The 22,641-nt window shown below is 42.9% G+C and overlaps 1 protein-coding gene across 3 annotated transcripts; it reads left to right on the top strand.

The window, feature by feature from the left end:
* Positions 1 to 1,967: 1,967 nt before the first annotated feature.
* Positions 1,968 to 22,006, top strand: LOC311350897 (NLR family CARD domain-containing protein 3-like). Of its 3 annotated transcripts, XM_084470989.1 has the most exons (16): positions 1,968 to 2,212; positions 4,342 to 4,461; positions 4,734 to 4,850; positions 5,452 to 5,556; positions 6,088 to 6,204; positions 7,736 to 7,852; positions 8,354 to 8,470; positions 9,356 to 9,419; positions 9,599 to 9,833; positions 9,994 to 11,791; positions 12,366 to 12,539; positions 13,946 to 14,119; positions 15,407 to 15,580; positions 16,034 to 16,207; positions 16,717 to 16,763; positions 21,093 to 22,006. In XM_084470989.1, the coding sequence occupies exons 2-16, from the start codon at positions 4,379 to 4,381 to the stop codon at positions 21,647 to 21,649; spliced, it is 4,053 nt and encodes a 1,350-aa protein (XP_084327115.1). In that variant the 5' UTR covers positions 1,968 to 2,212; positions 4,342 to 4,378; the 3' UTR covers positions 21,650 to 22,006. The 3 variants fall into 3 exon arrangements, with proteins under 3 accessions (XP_084327115.1, XP_084327113.1, XP_084327114.1); XM_084470987.1 differs by lacking the exons at positions 1,968 to 2,212; positions 4,342 to 4,461; positions 4,734 to 4,850; ... (2 more) ...; positions 7,736 to 7,852; positions 12,366 to 12,539 and having other exon boundaries at positions 8,358 to 8,470; XM_084470988.1 differs by lacking the exons at positions 1,968 to 2,212; positions 4,342 to 4,461; positions 4,734 to 4,850; ... (2 more) ...; positions 7,736 to 7,852; positions 15,407 to 15,580 and having other exon boundaries at positions 8,358 to 8,470.
* The last annotated feature ends 635 nt before the right edge of the window (positions 22,007 to 22,641 follow it).

The following is a 22,641-nucleotide window of genomic DNA, read 5'->3' as shown; positions in this document are numbered from 1 at the left end:
TAATCCCAGTTGTGGTGTCCACCCCTTTCGTAAGAAACAAGGAAATGCACAGTTCCTCCCCGTCTTGGTTCCCCACTTCCTCCCTCCCCCTAAACGCATCACCCGCTGAATATTGCGTCGAGCTTACGGTTGACAGTGAAGTTGTGCCACGGCGCTTGTAGTGATCCGGTAGGTTAGAGCCATGATTGACAAGAGGTTAGAACGCGCCCTTCACTTCATCCTCTCATGTTGGACTGAAGGCAGACTCCAAGCTGCAGTAACGGCCGTCGCCTCTTGGGGTACAAAGTGGTATTATGAGATGATGCCGTCCTAATTTGGGCAAAGTCTCTCACCTGCGTTAAAGCTGTGGTAGTTTTCCAATTGGGTGACGGCCTCCAGAGAGAGAGAGAGAGAGAGAGAGAGAGAGAGAGAGAGAGAGAGAGAGAGAGAGAGAGAGAGAGAGAGAGAGAGAGAGAGAGAGAGAGAGAGAGAGATGGTGGAGATGATCAATCACACAAAGGACATTGTCAGTTGTATCGCAGCAAGTTTTATGTTAATTGATAATTGATAATATCATCATAACATCATCAGAAATTATTCAGAAAAAGTTATTACGTTCATGGGTATTACAATCATTATTGCATTCATACAGTAGGTATGTCCATTCCCCACTCACAAATGTTGTTTATACATTGTTAATGGTTATAGTATCTGGTATACATAGTACTCTATGTCATTATTTTATTATAGATAGGCCTAATGTAGTATCTCCTATACAGACTACTTTATTATAGGCTGTCATGACGCGGCTTTGCCACTAGAGAGCGCCAATGGAGTTGTAAAATAATGTTACAGGCACGGCGTATTGCCCCGCACCCCTCCTATATCAAAAAATATAGGATATTGAAAATAATTTTGTAGTTTTTTATCAGATATCTTACAAATACATTTGATATTATTCTTGTTTCAGTTTCTTGGGGACAGACTAAGCTGACGTGTTTTTCTTGGGAAAACAGGAACTTGATTTTTTGCTTCGCTTCCTCCGAAAGAAATCCATGCCAAACGTTCCTCCTTATATAAATACATCTTGTTGATCGAGATAATCACTACAGCTTGGTTTCAGCGGAAGCAGCCTCCATATGAATCACCATGGCAACGACAGACAACGTTGCATCAACTAACAAACTGAACATCATTCACTGACTAAAGATTGGGAATATAAAATGCACTTTAATCGCTACAAATGGCATCAAAGTCATTAAGCTGCCAAAACTATATTAAAATGTTTCTCCACAATTGTCCATCAAGAATAAAACGAAAGACATCCACTCTGTTTTGGCAGAGAACCTGGACATTCAGACGTTTTGCTGCTCCAGCAGCCCATTCACTCCTGTATTAACCCAACTACGGCTCTAGTAGACGTTGTGAGCGTCTTTCCTATTGGATAGTTATTAGGAAGACATTAACATGGATGCTATGGACGCTGAACCCAGCAGCTCACATGCCGTTTAAATCATGGCTATAAAACCATTGTCTTTGCTTGTTACATAAAATGTTATTTTATGTAACGTGTAGGCCTAATGATGTTCTCTTATTTAACAACAACAAAAAAACATTAATACATTTTTCGAGCAGGTATTGAACCATTATTTCATTTATATATATTTATTTATTTATTTATTCTCGTTAAACTCGTCAAAACGTCCTGGTTTCACGTTAATAAGAGAACATCATTACACAGTTACATAAAATAACATAATCAGCAAAGACAAACATTTATAGCCATGATTTAAACGGCACGCGAGCTGCTGGTTTCAGCATCCATAGCAACCGTCATAGCAACCATGTTATTATAAAGAATGTCCGCCATTTTCACATTAAAAAATCCTAATTTTACTACATATATGCTTCCATAGATGTGACGCCCTCTGACGGAAACGAAAGTGAAACTTTGTTGAAAGTTTTTCTTTTCCGTTCCTACTTTGGAGTGGGCGACACGCGGCAGATGTTCAACTCGAACTCGTAAGAATTACATTATTAGGCCTACGGTGATTAGAGTTTACAGTAGATCAGTTTAGTGAGATTAATGTAAGATATCTATGTTTTAATTCGTACTTGTAAGAACTACATTTGAACTCGTAAGAATCATCCGTGCAGACGATTCTTTAAGTGCGACATCAGCTCAAGAACCCGACCACCTTCGTCCTCCTCCTCCTCCTCCTCCTCCTCACAGGTAAGACGTGTTCTGCTCATCATGGTACTGATCTAATGATCAATGATCTAATGATCAATGATCTGTTCAGACGTGCTCAACACAGTCGAAGCTCCAGGCTGCTCACCGTGCAGCTGAAGTAACGGTCCGCTCCGTCTCGCTCTGTGGAGGCCAGACTTCCTCTTCCTCAATCCCCATTTACGTGTGTGTGTGTGTGTGTGTGTGTGTGTGTGTGTGTGTGTGTGTGTGTGTGTGTGTGTGTGTGTGTGTGTGTGTGTGTGTGTGTGTGTGTGTGTGTGTGTGTGTGTGTGTGTGTGTGTGTGTGCGCGCGCGCGCGCGCGCGTGCACAATAGCGCCTTTAAAGCAGGACCGATTCCTTACAGATTAATCTTGTTGTAAATAGGCCTACTGGACATTTGGTGATAGCATCACACTCTTAGTTCGCTCAGCGTCACAAACTAGTTCGATGATATTACAAATAGACGGCTTTGAATGTCGAAGCGCGAAGCTGTGAAGCGCTTTTCCTGCCGGTGTTTAGGGATCGTCTAAAAGGTGCATGCAGAAATATGTAACGCTGCAATCTAATTTAAATGACGGGACGAAATATCTATAATACCATTTTATTGTAATCAGAAGCACTCACAGATTTTCACATCCGAACAACGGATTGCCATCAAACCCTTTTATATACAGTATGTCATAAATGGGCGTTTCTAGGTTTTTGAAACATCCGGGGCTCAGCCCAGAGGAAAAAGGATTTAAAAAATGTTGTATGCTCTATTGCGCATGCAAATTTTTTCATCATGCTTTACCTAAATAAACTAAATACACAGTTTATTGTAGCTTTAAATAACTACCTGACTGCTGTGCTGCTTATCCCCAGACATCTAAAGTTCCATTCAAGTTATTTCAGAGTAAAATGAATACAAGTGAGACAGATCTTACATTTTATATATATATGGATCTGACTGGGGATATGATAAGGTAACTTACTTGAGGTGGTAAACAGTCTGGTTATGTTTTTAAACCGTTTATTCTCTTTGTAGAAGGACTAGGCTACTTTATTTTGAGATGGAATCCCCATGTTTCTTTCTAGTGTAAAGCACACGGGACGTCCAACAAATAACTAACTACAATTAGTGACTAGAATAATTTCATCACTTCTAGACTGAATTGAATTAATGCATTCCATGGTTACCAGTAAATATACCAATAAATACCAATGGTAAAAATACACATTTTCACAAACTTCCCTTTGCCCAAACACAAAAGTGCCTCATTCACAAACACACCAACAGTCAACATTCAGCAAAAGTGAACTATTTAATGACTGTTTAATGAGTTACACAGTCATGTATTCTTTACATGTTTTTCTTGATTCATTTCTTATTAGTATAGTTGGTTTTCAAAACGTTTACAGACATTTGAATTACTGACATATAATAAAGAGAGTGAAATCTAGAGCTTGTGCTCACTACTAACCTGTTGTGAATACTGAGTCCGACTGCTTAAGTGTACTGACTCACCTGTTGCTCTGTTGTCGTGCGGTAAACGAGGGGCGTTCAAGGACGGTCGGAAAGTTGATTTATTTATTTTTTTACCAACAAATTATATTCTGGGCTAATTAAATAATATCCGGGGCTTTAGCCCCGAATAAAACAGCCTAGTGACGCCACTGGTCATTTATGGTGTGAATATGTTGCTGATGGTCGCCTGTATTTTCAATAGCTCCTTCGATTGGTATAGATTGGCCTTAAAACACGTTTATATTCTCCCAGCGTACTTTCACACATATTCAACACACCATAAAATATAGACGCTCATTGTTGATTGTGTTGATGTGCAAATTAAAGGCAGTGCTTCTGATCACAATACAAATATTTGTCAGACGCATTCCCAGGAAAATAAACTTATTTTCAGGTCAATATGGAATTCTAAATTAGTATTCCACGAGTATTGCCTATGAAATTCTATGTAAGAAAATAATAAAGATTAATGATACTATCTCATATCGATAAATAAAGGAACAAGTCAGGAGAAACAAATTATTTTGTAGCCCGTGTATTTGATCCAAACATCTCCTCAGCAATCAGTAATCTCATCTCAACCTAAGATATTTTTTAGAAAAACAATATTTTGCCTTTGTGTAGTCTCCGGTGACTTGTGACTACAGGTCTCCGGTCTACTATGGATGAGGCGAGAGAGGAGGGGGGTCCTACCTCTAAGACCACTCTGTCTGGGGAACATGGCCACCAGAGCAAAGCTAAGAGGTAAGAAGAGGATCTCTCACTGTCTGTGACTGTTGTCCATCTCAGAGCTCAGCAGTGATACATCATGACACCATCATTAGTATGAGTAAAAGCTGTGTATCAACACAACTCCTACGTCAAACTTTATTGATTTCTCCTTTTCCAAACTATCAAGAACCAATCACAGTGTGGGAAATCATGCAGGTTATGTGTGTGTGTGTGTGTGTGTGTGTGTGTGTGTGTGTGTGTGTGTGTGTGTGTGTGTGTGTGTGTGTGTGTGTGTTGTGTTGAAGCCCAGAGCAGCAGCAGAGAGCAGACTCCCCTGGACCCAGCTGTGTCTCCATGAAGAGTGACCGCTCTATGGATCATCCTGCTACCTTTAAAGATGGAAATCTGTCTATTGAGCAAAAGTAAGGATCAGTCAGATTATGAAATACATCAGTACATCCAAGAGTCCTGAATCACAGATTGGTGTTGTTGTGTATCTCGAAGGGAGCAGCAGGAGAGAGCAGAGTAGCCTGAGTACTACTGGAGTTGACATCTTTCAGCAAGAGGACCCTGCTCGTACCTCCAGCTCACTCACTTTCTGTCACTCAGTCTCTTTGGATAAAAGACAAAAAAAAAGTTCTAAATTAGTATTCCACGTGTATTTCCTATGAAATTCTATGTAAGAAAATTATAAAAGTCATTGATTGATACGATATCATATCTTTAAATACAGACACAAGTCAGGAGAATCAAATGATTCTGTAGCCTGTACATTAGTGTATCAACACAACTCCTACGTCAAACTTTATTGATTTCTCCTTTTCCAAACTATCATGAACCAATCACAGTGTGGGAAATCATGCAGGTTATGTTCAAGTGTGTGTGTGTGTGTGTGTGTGTGTGTGTGTGTGTGTGTGTGTGTGTGTGTGTGTGTGTGTGTGTGTGTGTGTGTGTGTGTGTGTGGATAACAAACCAACGGCTTACTCATCTGAGTGACCGTAGAAAAACAACACATTTGTGTAGGACTACAGGTCTCTGGTCTACTATGGATGAGGAGAGAGAGGAGGGGGGTCCTACCTCTAAGACCACTCTGTCTGGGGAACATGGCCGCCAGAGCAAAGCTAAGAGGTAAGAAGAGGATCTCTCACTGTCTGTGACTGTTGTCCATCTCAGAGCTCAGCAGTGATACATCATCATTAGTCTGAGTAAAAGCTGGTGTGTGTGTGTGTGTGTGTGTGTGTGTGTGTGTGTGTGTGTTGAAGCCCAGGGCAGCAGCAGAGAGCAGACTCCCCTGGACCCAGCTGTGTCTCCATGAGGAGTGACAGCTCTATGCGTATACCTGTTATGTTTAAAGATGGACGCCCCTCCAGAGAGGAGAGGTAGGAGTTTCAAACAGACGATGAAAACAGACCATTTGGTTGTTTTCAGACTCTACTGATCAGATGCAACAAGGCAGGAGAAAATAAATAGTTGTGGACCTTCAAACTCTGTTGATTCAGTGTTGTCTCTCTAGAGTTCACATCCAATAATCAGAGCAGTGTTTATAGTGATGTTCACCTGCTCTTTGTGTGTGTGCGTGTGCGTGTGCGTGTGTGTGTATGTGTGTGTGTGTGTGTGTGTGTGTGTGTGTGTGTGTGTGTGTGTGTGTGTGTGTTGAAGCCCAGAGCAGCAGCAGAGAGCAGACTCCCCTGGACCCAGCTGTGTCTCCATGAAGAGTGACCGCTCTATGGATCATCCTGCTACCTTTAAAGATGGAAATCTGTCTATTGAGCAAAAGTAAGGATCAGTCAGATTATGAAATACATCAGTACATCCAAGAGTCCTGAATCACAGATTGGTGTTGTTGTGTATCTCGAAGGGAGCAGCAGGAGAGAGCAGAGTAGCCTGAGTACTACTGGAGTTGACATCTTTCAGCAAGAGGACCCTGCTCGTACCTCCAGCTCACTCACTTTCTGTCACTCAGTCTCTTTGGATAAAAGACAAAAAAAAAGTTCTAAATTAGTATTCCACGTGTATTTCCTATGAAATTCTATGTAAGAAAATTATAAAAGTCATTGATTGATACTATATCATATCTTTAAATACAGGCACAAGTCAGGAGAATCAAATGATTCTGTAGCCTGTACATTAGTGTATCAACACAACTCCTACGTCAAACTTTATTGATTTCTCCTTTTCCAAACTATCATGAACCAATCACAGCGTGTGAAATCATGCAGGTTATGTTCAAGTGTGTGTGTGTGTGTGTGTGTGTGTGTGTGTGTGTGTGTGTGTGTGTGTGTGTGTGTGTGTGTGTGTGTGTGTGTGTGTGTGTGTGTGTGTGTGTTGTGAAGCCCAGGGCAGCAGGAGAGAGCAGACTCCCCTGGACCCAGCTGTGTCTCCATGAAGAGTGACCGCTCTATGAATTGTCCTCCTGACCTTAAAGATGGACGCCCCTCCAGAGAGGAGAGGTAGGAGTTTCAAACAGACGATGAAACAGACCACTTGATATCTGACCCATATCTGAGTTCATCAGAACTGTTTCTCCCCCGGCTTGTCATCAGAATATGGATCAGTTGTTCTTCAGCCTGAGCACTACTGGAGTTGACGTCTTTCAGCAAGAGGACCCTGCTCCTCGTACCTCCAGCTCACTCACTTTCTGTCACAAGTCTCTTTGGATAAAAGACAAAATACGACCCCCACTTTTTAAAGAGTAGTTTCTGGAAAAATATTTTTTTAAGATCAAATCAGTTTTTATAAAGAAAATCATCTCATTTGAAAATCATAATAATTAAAACCGTTTGTTTTCCCCAAACCTTGCTCGCGCACCGCAACAAAGAAAAGAGCAAACAAAAAGACTTTCTCTCAAAGTACAGTAACTGTTAGGGCCCAGCTCCTACGGGGAAAGGGAAGCAGCATGGAACCACAAGGAGTCGGTCAAATGAAAGGCATTCATCACCAGGAAGACGGAATGTAGATCGACTTTTAAAAGTCTAGACCCCGAACACAAGACAACCACACTTTGTCAGACACAATTCCAGGAAATAAACCTTGTCTTATATTCAGGTCAACACGGTAGTTCTAAATTAGCATTCCAAGTTTAATTTCAATGCAATTCTATGTAAAAGAAGAAAAGATTCATATATAAATAAAGGAACAAGGTCAGGATAAACAAATTATTTTGGAGCCTGTACATCAACATTCAATAATCTCATCTCAACCAATTTGACATATTGTTATTCTGCAATAAAAAACAGGACTTTGTGTGTGTGTGTGTGTGTGTGTGTGTGTGTGTGTGTGTGTGTGTGTGTGTGTGTGTGTGTTGAAGCCCAGGGCAGCAGGAGGGAGCAGACTCCCCTGGACCCAGCTGTGTCTCCATGAAGAGTGACCGCTCTATGGTTCTACCTGTTCTGTTTAAAGATGGACGCCCCTCCAGAGAGGAGAGGTAGGAGTTTCAAACAGACGATGAAACAGACCACTTGATATCCGACCCATATCTGAGTTCATCAGAACTGTTTCTCCCCCGGCTTGTCATCAGAATATGGATCAGTTGTTCTTCAGCCTGAGTACTACTGGAGTTGACGTCTTTCAGCAAGAGGACCCTGCTCCTCGTACCTCCAGCTCACTCACTTTCTGTCACTCAGTCTCTTTGGATAAAAGACAAAAAAAAAGTTCTAAATTTGTATTCCACGTGTATTTCCTATGAAATTCTATGTAAGAAAATTATAAAAGTCATTGATTGATACTATATCATATCTTTAAATACAGGCACAAGTCAGGAGAATCAAATGATTCTGTAGCCTGTACATTAGTGTATCAACACAACTCCTATGTCAAACTTTATTGATTTCTCCTTTTCCAAACTATCATGAACCAATCACAGCGTGTGAAATCATGCAGGTTATGTTCAAGTGTGTGTGTGTGTGTGTGTGTGTGTGTTGTGAAGCCCAGGGCAGCAGGAGAGAGCAGACTCCCCTGGACCCAGCTGTGTCTCCATGAAGAGTGACCGCTCTATGGTTCTACCTGTTCTGTTTAAAGATGGACGCCCCTCCAGAGAGGAGAGGTAGGAGTTTCAAACAGACGATGAAACAGACCACTTGATATCCGACCCATATCTGAGTTCATCAGAACTGTTTCTCCCCCGGCTTGTCATCAGAATATGGATCAGTTGTTCTTCAGCCTGAGCACTACTGGAGTTGACGTCTTTCAGCAAGAGGACCCTGCTCCTCGTACCTCCAGCTCACTCACTTTCTGTCACAAGTCTCTTTGGATAAAAGACAAAATACGACCCCCACTTTTTAAAGAGTCGTTTCTGGAAAAATATTTTTTTAAGATCAAATCACTTTTTATAAAGAAAATCATTTTATTTGAAAATCCTAATAATTAAAACAGTTTGTTTTCCCCAAACCTTGCTCGCACACCGCAACAAAGAAAAGAGCAAACAAAGAGACTTTCTCTCAAAGTACAGTAACTGTTAGGGCCCAGCTCCTACGGGGAAAGGGAAGCAGCATGGAACCACAAGGAGTCGGTCAAATGAAAGGCATTCATCACCAGGAAGACGGAATGTAGATCGACTTTTAAAAGTCTAGACCCCGAACACAAGACAACCACACTTTGTCAGACGCAATTCCAGGAAATAAACCTTGTCTTATATTCAGGTCAATACGGTAGTTCTAAATTAGCATTCCAAGTTTAATTTCAATGCAATTCTATGTAAAAGAAGAATAAAGGTATAGATTAATTGATTCATATATAAATAAAGGAACAAGGTCAGGATAAACAAATTATTTTGGAGCCTGTACATCAACAGTCAGTAATCTCATCTCAACCAATTTGACATATTGTTATTCTGCAATAAAAAACAGGACTTTGTGTGTGTGTGTGTGTGTGTGTGTGTGTGTGTGTGTGTGTGTGTGTGTGTGTGTGTGTGTGTGTTTGTTCTCCACAGACACCAGAGGAGGTCAAAGGTTCCCAGTGGTCCGTCTGTACAGCAGCAGCACACAGAGTTGAAGGTGTGTAAATGTACAACACTGAGTTCAGTCATGAATGACATGTGAACAACATCTCTCCTGGAGCTAACAGTCTCCAGGCTTCCCTCTTCAGACCAGCAGGACGTGAATCCAGGACAGACGCTTCTGATGTGCTCAGTTAGTTCACAGTAAAGTTCTCATTGATGATTGTTCTGTTCCAGCGGATCAAGGAGAACGCACACGCTTTTCTAGACAAGGAGGTGGAGAAGCTCTGGAGGGTTCTCTTCCCAGATTACCCACAATGCTCAGAGAGCCAGAGGGAGGAGGAGGAGGAGGTGGATGGTGAGGAGGAGGAGGAGGAGCAGAGGAGGCGCGCCAGAGAGGGAGTAGAAGACATCACACTGCTCTGCATGAAGCAGTTGAAGCTGGAGGAGCTGGCCGACACACTGAGGAGCAGTAAGATACTCTTATTTTGAAACAGAACTGTAAAATACTCTTATTTGGAAAACAGATTAAGAATATACTCTTTTTTGGGAATGTAACAGAAAGACACTTTTATTTTGAAAAAAGAAGTGATCTTTAATGTTTATATTATTCTGTTTTTTTTATTATTTAGAAACAGTTGCTAAGGAGTGTCAACATAAAATCAAGTCTCATCTGAAGGAGAAGAGCCAGTGTGTGTTTGAGGGAATCGCTAAAGCAGGAGAGTCAAGACCTCTGAATGAGATCTACACAGAGCTCTACATCACAGAGGGAGGCAGTGGAGAGGTCAACAAGGAACATGAGGTCAGACTGATTGAAACAGCTTCCAGGAAGCCAGCCAGGGAGGAAACACCAATCAGATGTGAAGACATCTTTAAACCCTTAGCTGGACAAGATAAACCAATCAGGACAATATTGACAACTGGAGTGGCCGGCATTGGTAAAACCATCTTAACACACAAGTTCACTCTGGACTGGGCTGAAGGCAAAACCAACCACGACATACACTTCACATTTCCAATCACTTTCAGAGAGCTGAATTTACTGAGAGATAAAAAGTTTAGCTTAGTGGAACTTCTTTGTCACTTCTTTATTGAAACCAAAGAAGCAGGAATCTGCAGAAACGACCGGTTCCAAGTTGTCTTCATCTTGGATGGTCTGGATGAGTGTCGATTTCCTCTGGACTTCCAGAACAACCCGATCTGTACTGATGTCACAGAGTCTACTTCGGTGGACGTGCTGCTGACAAACCTCATCAGGGGCAACCTGCTTCCCTCAGCTCGCGTCTGGATAACCACACGCCCTGCAGCAGCCAATCAGATCCCTGCTGATTGTGTTGACATGGTGACAGAGGTGAGAGGGTTCACTGACCCACAGAAGGAGGAGTACTTCAGGAAGAGATTCAGAGACGAGAAGCTGGCCAGCAGGATCATCTCCCATGTCAAGACACAACGAAGCCTCCACATCATGTGTCACATCCCAGTCTTCTGTTGGATCACTGCTACAGTTCTGGAGGACTTCTTCAAAACATCCCAGGGAGAAGAAGAGGTGCCCAAGACCATGACTCAGATGTACAGCCACTTCCTGAGGGTTCAGGCCATACAGGGGGACAGGAAGTATCATGGAAGAGCTGAAACAGATCATCACTGGAGTTCAGAGAGCAGGGAGATCATTGTTTCTCTGGGAAAACTGGCTTTTAACCAGCTGGAGAAAGGAAACCTGATCTTCTACGAGGCAGACCTGGCAGAGTGTGGCATCGATATCAGAGCAGCCTCAGAGTACACAGGAGTGTTCACCCAGATCTTTAAAGAGGAGTGTGGGCTGTACCAGGACAGGGTGTTCTGCTTTGTCCATCTGAGCATCCAGGAGTTTCTGGCTGCCCTTTATGTCTTTCTGTCCTTCATCGACACTGGTGTCAATCTGCTCTCAGAAGATCAACCATCCAGGTGGTCTACTCTTATTAGAAAGAAATCTGATCTCCTCTACCAGAGTGCTGTGGACAAGGCCTTACAGAGTGAGAACGGACACCTGGACTTATTCCTCCGCTTCCTCCTGGGCCTCTCTCTGAAGACCAATCAGAATATCCTACGAGGCCTGCTGCGACAGACAAGAGGTAGCTCACAGACCAATCAGAATACAGTGTCTTACATCAAGAAGAGGATAAAGGGAGATCTCTCTCCAGAGAGAAGCATCAATCTGTTCTACTGTCTGAATGAGCTGAACGACCGTTCTCTAGTAGTGGAGATCCAACAGTACCTGACATCAGGAAGTCTCTCCAGAAAATCTCTCTCGAATGCTCAATGGTCAGCTCTGGTCTTCATCTTACTAACATCAGAAGAGGAGCTGGAAGTGTTTGAACTGAAGAAATACTCTGCTTCAGAGGAGGGTCTTCTGAGGCTGCTGCCAGTGGTCAAAGCCTCCAAAACATCTCTGTAGGTTCACTAATAACATGTATTACAATAGACAACACAATACACACAGTACTACAATATAAAAGTTATATCAACATACAAAACATCTCTGTAGTTTAACTTATAACATGTTTTACAAAATATATAACACTAGAATATAAGTTGTAATAATAATATACAAACCATCTCTGTAGGTTCATTAATAACATGTACTACAATACACAACACAAGTTAAAGGTTACAATAATATACAAAACATTTCTGTATATGTTCTAAGACCTTGTATTTCAACACATGCAACACAATAATACTAGAATAATATAAACATCTACAATACATGTCTGTTGGTCCAGGCATAACAAATATACTCACTTATAACAAATATAAGTATACAGAGACATAGTTATATGATACAAAGATATTTACTTTGTTTAAAGGTGACATATTATACCACCAGGAGGCTAATCGCACTCACACCTGGTGGTATAACCTTTAAATAAAAGCTGAACTGACATATATTCAACCAACTTCATGTTAATAGTGATATAATTTCTGAAGAGTTACATGTTCCTGTCTGTTTTTGTTTTGTGTAAAGGCTGACTGGCTGCCATCTGTCAGAGAGATGCTGTAAAGCTCTGGCCTCAGTTCTCAGCTCCAACTTCTCTAGTCTGAGAGAGCTGGACCTGAGTACCACTGATCTGCAGAATTCAGGAGTGAAGCTGCTCTCTTCTGGACTGGGGAGTCCACACTGTACACTGGAAACTCTCAGGTCAGTTTACTTAAAGGGCATAATGAAGTTTTACTATCAGCAGACATTCAGCTGATTCTTAGATAGTGAAGTAGTTGTCACAAGCCTAGACATTATCATTGTATGCATGCCAACTAAAATACTTGGAAATACACTTGAGAAAATAAATTCTGCTCTTGTTTTTCTGAATTAACGACATAATTATGTTGAATTCTGAGTTTTTATGGAATAATAAGATGCTCTTTTTTTCTAAATTAGTGTTAATTATCGCATTATTCTGAGATAAGATTTCATGGCAAAAATAAATGTGCTGTTTTTGTGATTTAACGAGATACCTCCAAATCCCAAGAGAAGCTCTCCCCTCTATGGAGTACGGTAGCTGCTGCTCATCAGCCTTAAAGAACCAGTGAACCCAAAACTACATTTTTTGGTTTTAAACGTCATTTGTTTTATTTGATCATCAATATAGTAATGTATTAATAATATATATAATATGATAATTTTATCACTGTTACTGAAATGAGTCCCAATTTAGAGAGAAAAGGGGTCAAATCGTATGTTTTTGCCATTCTCCCCAAAACACGCCGTGAACGTTCCACCCTGCTGAACGCAGGTGGCGTTCTTTACGTGACGTCAGACCTTTACCGAGGAAGTCTGACGTCACGACCGAGGGGCACCCCCTCCTCTGTGAAGCTCCGTCTGAGCAGCTGTTAAGGGGAAGTAGAGCGAGTGGACCCAAATGCTCACACAGAGTGAGGCTGACAGACAGTAAATCAAAGGGTCTTTACTGAGGGACACAAATATGTAAAGGAGGGACTTGGGGCTTGAAGGCTGGAGGGTAGTCAGACAGGGGAGGGGTCGGTGACAGGAGGGTAGTCAGACAGGGGAGGGGTCGGTGACAGGAGGGTAGTCAGACAGGGGAGGGGTCGGTGACAGGAGGGTAGTCAGACAGGGGAGGGGTCGGTGACAGGAGGGTAGTCAGACAGGGGAGGGGTCGGTGACAGGAGGGTAGTCAGACAGTGGATGGGTTGGTGACACTGTACAGGGAGGAGATTGTTAGGGTGAGCGACGGAGCACAAGGACTCAACAATGTAGACACTAGGAGGGGCCAGGGACGAGGTACTGACTGTTAAGTGTGAAACAACGATCTAGCGATGATTGTATACATTAAAAATGTCTTAAATTACATATTCAACTAGGGTTAGTTGTGTGAATATTCTTAATAGACAGTAGTTTAACTCTGTTAAAAATGTTCTGAAGAGTAACATGTTCCTGTCTGTTTGTGTGAGTGTAGAGCCCTAAAGTAGAATAACAGACTCTTCTTAAAAAGTTTCTTTGAAGACACGTTTTCCAGTTGTTTCATCATTTATAAAACATTATAGATGTATAATTGATGTATAATTAAAACAACTGCATATTGTTTAAAGGCTGACTGGCTGCCATCTGTCAGAGAGATGCTGTGAAGCTCTGGCCTCAGTTCTCAGCTCCAACTCCTCTAGTCTGAGAGAGCTGGACCTGAGTACCAATGATCTGCAGGATTCAGGAGTGAAGCTGCTCTCTGCTGGACTGGGGAGTCCACACTGTACACTGGAAACTCTCAGGTCAGTTTACTTAAAGTGCATAATAACATTTTACTATCAGCAGACATTCAGCTGATTCTTAAATAGTGTAGTAGTTGTCACAAGCCTAGACGTAATCATTGTATGTATGCCACCTAACATACTTGGAAATTCACTTGAGAAAATGAATTCTGTTCTTGTTTTTCTGAATTACTGTGTTAATTATCTCAGAATTCTGAGATAAGATTTCATGGCAAAAATAAATGTGCTGTTTTTGTTATTTAACGAGTCTTAATATGTTTTATATGATCTTCAATATAGTAATCCATGCCATTGTATCTGTTACTGAAATAAGTCCCCAATTCAGAGAGAAAAGGGGTAAAATCCTATGTTTTTGCCATTCTCCCCAAAACACGGCATGAACGTTCCACCCTGCTGAACGCAGGTGGCGTTCTTTACGTGACGTCAGACCTTTACCGAGGAAGTCTGACGTCACGACCGAGGGGCACCCCCCTCCTCTGTGAAGCTCCGTCTGAGCAGCTGTTAAGGGGAAGTAGAGCGAGTGGACCCAAATGCTCACACAGAGTGAGGCTGACAGACAGTAAATCAAAGGGTCTTTACTGAGGGACACAAATATGTAAAGGAGGGACTTGGGGCTTGAAGGCTGGAGGGTAGTCAGACAGGGGAGGGGTCGGTGACAGGAGGGTAGTCAGACAGGGGAGGGGTCGGTGACAGGAGGGTAGTCAGACAGGGGAGGGGTCGGTGACAGGAGGGTAGTCAGACAGGGGAGGGGTCGGTGACAGGAGGGTAGTCAGACAGGGGAGGGGTCGGTGACAGGAGGGTAGTCAGACAGGGGAGGGGTCGGTGACAGGAGGGTAGTCAGACAGGGGAGGGGTCGGTGACAGGAGGGTAGTCAGACAGGGGAGGGGTCGGTGACACTGTACAGGGAGGAGATTGTTAGGGTGAGCGACGGAGCACAAGGACTCAACAATGTAGACACTAGGAGGGACCAGGGACGAGGTACTGACTGTTAGTGTGAAACAACGATCTAGCGATGATTGTATACATTTAAAATGTCTTAAATTACATATTCAACTGGGGTTAGTTGTGTGAATATTTTTAATAGACAGTAGTTTAACTGTCTGTTAAAAATGTTCTGAAGAGTAACATGTTTCTGTCTGTTTGTGTGAGTTTAGAGCCCTAAAGTAGAATAACAGACTCTTCTTAAAAAGTTTCTTTGAAGACACGTTTTCCAGTTGTTTCATCATTCATAAAACATTATAGATGTATAATTTATGTATAATTAAAACAACTGCATATTGTTTGAAGGCTGACTGGCTGCCATCTGTCAGAGAGATGCTGTGAAGCTCTGGCCTCAGTTCTCAGCTCCAACTCCTCTAGTCTGAGAGAGCTGGACCTGAGTACCAATGATCTGCAGGATTCAGGAGTGGAGCTGCTCTCTGCTGGACTGGGGAGTCCACACTGTACACTGGAAACTCTCAGGTCAGTTTTAGTCAATGTGCAAAAACAATTAAACTAATTGTGGTATGAAATGTATTAATAATTACAATGGCAGTTTTACATAATGTGCAAACAGTTACGCCACAATGTTCCATATCAGAAGACATTTGACCGATTTCAAGTCGCCATTTTTGTTGATATAATGAGACTTATGTTATATTATTCAGTTATTCAGTGTGTAAATGATTGTTGAAGTTAAAGTTCTTCGTTACATTTTTGGATTTTTGTGAAATTATTTTGGACGTTCTGACCATAGACTGAATAGCTGTTCACTCTCGCCAATACATTTACACTGGTCTGTTCCCTGTTATCAAGACATTTTTACACAATGGTTCAGCATGTGTTGAACGTGTGTGTGTGTGTGTGTGTGTGTGTGTGTGTGTGTGTGTGTGTGTGTGTGTGTGTGTGTGTGTGTGTGTGTGTGTGTGTGTGTAGGTTGTCTGGCTGCCTGGTCACACAGGAAGGCTGTTTTTCTCTGGCCTCAGCTCTGAGCTCCAACCCCTCCCATCTGAGAGAGCTGGACCTGAGCTACAATCACCCAGGAGACTCAGGAGCTGCGCTGCTCTCTGCTGGACTGGAGGATCCACACTGGAGACTGGACACTCTCAGGTATGGAGAGGACAGCTCACCACTCAGGGACAATGTCTCCTACAAGGATCAGTGGAACATGTTACCGTTATATTATTAGATAATGTGCTCTCATTTAGAAGCAGCTATGATTATTGTTTCAGAAGTTAGAAATGTTAATATGTCTGTTATAAAGACAAAATGCTGCTCTCTTTGTTAACATGTGAATAATGTTTCCCTGTTTAAAGACAACATGCTGCTCTCTCTTTGTTAACATGTGAATAATATTTCCCTGTCTAAAGACAACATGCTGCTCTCTCTTTGTTAACATGTGAATAATGTTTCCCTGTCTAAAGACAACATGCTGCTCTCTCTCTTTGTTAACATGTGAATAATGTTTCCCTGTCTAAAGACAACATGCTGCTCTCTCTTTGTTAACATGTGAATAATGTTTCCCTGTCTAAAGACAACATGCTGCTCTCTCTTTGTTAACATGTGAATAATGTTTCCCTGTCTAAAGACAACATGCTGCTCTCTCTTTGTCTCCCCAGTGTGGAGCACGGTGGAGAGTGGAGGATGAAACCAGCTCTAAAGAAGTGTAAGTGTCTGTTTAGTTTGATTCATCTCAACACACACTAACTATAGAGATGAAGATGAAGATGATGGTGGACATCACCTTCATCAAACTGTTGATGTATAATAATTATATTCTACAATAATCTATATTTCGTTCTCGTTTGATATTTGCTTCCTAGTGAATGTTACGCAGCATTAAGAAATATTAACCGTGAGCGGCCAGCCGCGAGGGCTGAAACGTGTGCGAGTTTGACCCCCGTGTGCAGGGTTCTAAATTAACTTTTTTGATTACCAGCCAATTGGGCTGGTAACTTTCTAAAGTTACCAGCCAATCAGAATTTCCACTAGCCCAATTTTTTGTTGATATTTGTTGTTGATATTCTCAATCTCATCCCCTGCCTCCTTCCCCTTCTCGCCCCCAGACGTCTGTCCAACCAACCACCGCCGCGTTTAGTTTAACGCGGTGGTTCTCAAACTTTTTCGGTCACCCCCCACTTTGGACAAGGGGGGATTTTCAAGCCCCACCTGCCCCCATCGCCCCAACACAATGCTAATGAAATACGCCAAGCTTAACATTTCCCAATTTATTGAAGTAACATCAAGTTACATCATGTTGTATCTAAATTCTAACTAAATAACATCAAATAACAGCAAGTTCAACAATAGAGAAAATAAAAGTGTAGCTGTGTTATAACTTGCATCAAGTTCAAAAATAGAGAAAATAAAAGTGCAGCTAAAAGAAAAAAGAGCGAGACTTCTCCGGTGCTGGATCTGATGCCTATTCAGGAGCGGAGGAGTCAACTAAAACCGTCCACAGTGGATGATGTGCTTTTTTGCACGGCAATCTAAAGCACCACGCCAAACACCACTAGTGTAATTCCCCAGCGTTCCATCTTATGTGTCTGATTTTCCTTTGGGTGCGGGTCGGGCGTCGGTATCAATTTATAGCGGGTCTGGTCGGGTGCGGAATGTAATTTGCGCTACTGTCGGAACACGGGTCGGATGTGGTTTTAAGTTTTGCGGGTAAGGACGGGTGCGGGTTTGCAAATAAGAGGCGTGCAGGACTCTGCTCTGCTCATCTCTCTCCACTCCGCTCTGCCTCTGGCTCACACACACTCTGCCCCGGCCCCGCTCTTCCACCACTCGCCTCACTTTTTTAAATCCCCTTCAGTGCGAAACATGCATTTGCAACATCTTGCTCCGACTGTTTTTGACGGACTCATTTTAAAATGTTTAGCTACCCTGGCCTACACCCAAATTTAGGATTGAGTTGCAATCGGCAAGGCAGGTTAACGAGCACAGCGACGCGGCGCCCCCGATATAGAACGACCAGTTGGAGCGCGGCGACGGCACCTATTTTATTGCATGAACAAATATTGATATATATCTTATATCGACATTCTGCTTGAAAATAGGAGATATGACTTTTGGCCCATATCGCCCAGCCCTACTGTCAAGCTTTCGCTCCTACCATAAGAAACATGGAGTTTTCAGTGACACTTCCTCCCGTTTGTCGCGCCCCACCTGCACGTCTCTATTCCCCACCAGTGGGGCGCGCCCCACACAACATCACGTAGCATCACCACAGTGCTCATGGGAAATGTAGTCAGTACTGCCCAGGGAGCGAGAACAGTACGACAATTCACCATGACGTCACAATTCGTTCTTCCGGGTGGCAAAAGCCGAAGCGTTCTCCGATGGCACCACTAGTAAACAAACCCTTCCATGTCATTTGACCAGGGCAGAGCGATCCAGAAAACAGAGTCAATGGCTTGAATGAATGGTTTTCTTCTTGCGGGGTGCTACAGGACGTCTCATTAATATATATAAATATAACTTATATTATATTATATTAATATTGTTTACGTCATCGTTTCAACTCCAGATCAACAATGGTTTTATCTATGTAACTATGTTCACAGTAGCCGGCTGGATGGCTTCAGGTCAGTGGCAGCCGCTCGCGTTCTGCCACCCGGAAGTGTCCTTACGGCTATTGTTTACTAACATTCTGAAGTGTCCTTACGGCTATTGTTTACTAACATTCTGAAGTGTCCTTACGGCTATTGTTTACTAACATTCTGAAGTGTCCTTACGGCTATTGTTTACTAACATTCTGAAGTGTCCTTACGGCTATTGTTTACTAACATTCTGAAGTGTCCTTACGGCTATTGTTTACTAACATTCTGAAGTGTCCTTACGGCTATTGTTTACTAACATTCTGAAGTGTCCTTACGGCTATTGTTTACTAACATTCTGAAGTGTCCTTACGGCTATTGTTTACTAACATTCTGAAGTGTCCTTACGGCTATTGTTTACTAACATTCTAAAGTGTCCTTACGGCTATTTTTTACAAACATTCTAAAGTGTCCTCACGGCTATTGTTTACAAACATTCTGAAGTGTCCTTACGGCTATTGTTTACTAACATTCTGAAATGCCGTGTAGAGTGGCTCTGAGATTGCCTCATGCATCACCGGCCAAACTGGCGTAAAGTAAGTTTTTATGAACACCCGCCAAAATGATTTTTAACCCAATATGATTTGTAGCTCCGATGCTACGTGTGAGGGCCGCCCAGCGAGGACCCCCCCCCCCCCCCCCCCCCATCCCATTTAGTAGATCTAAGGCCCAGACAGGACCAGTGCTTTAGTAGATCTAAGGCCCAGACAGGACCAGTGCTTTAGTAGATCTAAGGCCCAGACAGGACCAGTGCTTTAGTAGATCTAAGGCCCAGACAGGACCAGTGCTTTAGTAGATCTAAGGCCCAGACAGGACCAGTGCTTTAGTAGATCTAAGGCCCAGACAGGACCAGTGCTTTAGTAGATCTAAGGCCCAGACAGGACGCCCCGAGTGCTTTTCATTCAGGGAAACACAAGGAAGGTCTTACATTGTTTAGGAGATAAGGTAGGATATAATAATAACGACAATATCCGATGCCCCGCCCACAATCAGGACGGCGGCAGGAACAAGCAGCCTGTAGAGAACAGAGAGCGGAGGACTGTTAAGGGCTGGTTATGGTCCCACGTTCACGCAACGCAAGGGGGTCCTTGCGGACCCTCCTTGCGTCCACCGCGAGGGCCTGACGTGCGCCTCCCAGAAATCGTAACCTTCCGTCGAGGCGACGCAGCCGCAAGGGCTGTGATTGGTCCGCTCACTAAAACCCGACGCAGGACCAGAAAGGTTCAGGACTGCGTGGAAGCGTCTGCGGGGTCGTTGCGTCGACGTGGAACCATAAAGAGCCCTTTAGTCTGCCCTATAATAACGGAACAGCCCCTCATAGTGTCGCAGTACGGTATACCGATACTGAAACCGTGTCACAATAGCCGCCATTTAAACGCTACCAGACCGCATGTTATTAGTAGTGCTACTCTAACAGTGAGTGTGTTAAAGGGGACATATTATGAAAACAACACTTTTCCTGGGATTTGGGCTGTTGTTTTGGGTCTCTGGTGCTGCCACACGCATACAAACTTTGAAATAAGTCTGTACATGCTTTTTTGAGTGAGATATGCGTTTCTGAAAGTACCCCGCCTACAGTTACCAAACGAGCGAGTCAGTTTCGGCGCCCCCTCCTACACAGGAGGGGGGGGGCACATTTGCATATTACCACCCACTTCCCCACCCCCCTCCAATCAGAGCATGGATACGATTTTGTGGACCTGGACCAGCGGACGAGCGCTGGGCGGAGATGTTCGCGCATTTCAGAAGCAGGGAGATTCCATACAGAAATAGATGTGACCGCCTGGCAGGGAGAAGCTCCCCCGCCGGAGCTCCCGGACTGCCGCCAGAACTCCGGCGGCAGTCCGGCAGCCCCGCTCCGGGAGTACGGCGGGGGAGCTTCGGCGGCAGTCCGGCAGCTCAGCTCCGGGAGCACAATCCCTTTCTCCTCCATGTCGCGGTTCAATCCGGACTTCAGAGAGTCAAAGCCAAAGTCCCTTTCCCCCAATTCTTCTGAACCATGGCCGAGATAACCCCCACTACGAGTCTTTACTTGTTGTGGAAGTACCAGAGACGTCAGACGCAGTCTTTATGATTCATAATATCATCAGAGGCACACATAGCTTTTGACCCTGATGTTAGATATTATATTATATAGATACCTATATATTATATAATGTATTATTATTATTATTATATAGATATAGAGCTCAGGGAGTCCGCAAACGGCAACAATCACTTCTCCTCCATGCTGTGGTTCACTCTGACAGCTGATTGGTCAATGGGCAGCAGCTCATTTGCATGAATGAGCCCGGGCGCTCGGGCGGAGGGGGGGGGGTGGTCTCGGGCGGGGTCTCTCCTAGGGCGCAATTCAGTGTAGAACCGGCCCTGGTAACGGTGTCTTGTTCTCCCCTCAGATGCCTGTGAACTCACACTGGACCCAAACACAGCCCACAGACGACTCTCTCTGTCTGAGGACAACAGAAAGGTGACGCTGGTTAAAGAGCTGCAGCCGTATCCTGATCACCCAGAGAGATTTGACCGCTGGCACCAGGTGTTGGGAAGAGAGGTTCTGACTGGTCGCTGTTACTGGGAGGTAGAGTGGGAAGGAGGTGTTGCTGTAGGAGTGACATACAGAGGAATCACAAGGAAAGGAAATGGTCGTGACAGCATGTTTGGAGGGAACAACAAGTCCTGGTTTCTTTATTGTTATGATGACCGTTACTCTGCCGGGCACAACAATATAGCAACAGCCATCCGTCTCCCCCCCGCTGGCTCTACCAGAGTAGGAGTGTATCTGGACCGGCCTGCTGGCACTCTGTCCTTCTACAGAGTGTCCCCAGGTGTAGGAGGGTCCTCAGACACACTGACACACATCCACACCTTCAGGACCTCCTTCACCCAGGAGGACCTCCTCCCTGGGTTTGGGTTTTTAGATGATGGTATCTCAGTCTCTCTGAGTCAGTTGTATTGACACACACACACACACACACACACACACACACACACACACACACACACACACACACACACACACACACACACACACACACACACACACACTCCATATGTTCTTTTTTTTTTAACTCAAAAACTTTTTTTTATGCAATAGGGAATTCATTATCCTCAATATCATATCTTTGGCTTCCTCTACAGTTATTAAAAATATTATGCATTGAGCTTCCTCTACAGTTAGAAAGATTAATTGTTCAGATGAGGAGAGTTTGATGATGAAAGCTATTTTAAAAAGGTTTGTTTTCAGTGATGCTCAATAAATCCCTCAGTTATCAGTAATTATTACATTTCTATCTTTAGTGATCGCTCTATTGGTAAATTCTGTAGTATATTTGTTGTTGTTTGCTTTATATTATGTTGATGTTGATTTGATTCATGATGATGATTTAAACAGTCCTTAACTTTACTGAAACAAGCAGGGTCATGGATCGGATAGATAGTGTATTAAATGTACTGAGGTTATGAATCTGGATAGATAGTGTATTAAATGTACTGGGGTTATGAATCGGGATAGATAGTGTATTAAATGTACTGAGGTTATGAATCGGGATAGATAGTGTATTAAATGTGTTTTTTAAGTAATTTGAGTAATTTATTCTTCAACCTACAAAAACAAATAATCATGTTTAAATGAATGATGTTTGTATGTAGTTGTTTAAACAAATAAAATAAAGTTGGTGCTATAACCGAGTATGGCCACTAGATGGTAGTGTTTCTAATTTATTCTAATTTTATGAATTCTGAATTGTGAACACTTTTGAAATGGAAACTAATGATTGTTAACCTATTAGGTATTGATCAAGACCGGGAGAAAATAAATGAAACAATTAAATTAATAAAATCTATAACATTAATAATGTAAAAAAAAAATAATGTATAAATACAGAAATAAGAGATGTGTATTCTGTCGTCTCCTGGTCCTTCTTTAGTGGTCAGTTTATAAATCCTCTG

Source organism: Micromesistius poutassou (assembly GCF_964030765.1).
Source record: "Micromesistius poutassou genome assembly, chromosome: 7".
Taxonomy (NCBI): domain Eukaryota; kingdom Metazoa; phylum Chordata; class Actinopteri; order Gadiformes; family Gadidae; genus Micromesistius; species Micromesistius poutassou.
This window is presented reverse-complemented; position numbering and strand designations above follow the sequence as displayed.

Excerpts from the sequence above, each read along its gene's own strand:
- LOC311350897 (XM_084470989.1), top strand. The coding sequence starts at position 4,379 with ATGGATGAGGCGAGAGAGGAGGGGGGTCCTACCTCTAAGACCACTCTG. Across the intron at positions 4,851-5,451 it reads AATCTGTCTATTGAGCAAAA|GACTACAGGTCTCTGGTCTA; the intron begins GTAAGGATCAGT and ends ACATTTGTGTAG. Across the intron at positions 6,205-7,735 it reads AATCTGTCTATTGAGCAAAA|CCCAGGGCAGCAGGAGGGAG; the intron begins GTAAGGATCAGT and ends TGTGTGTTGAAG.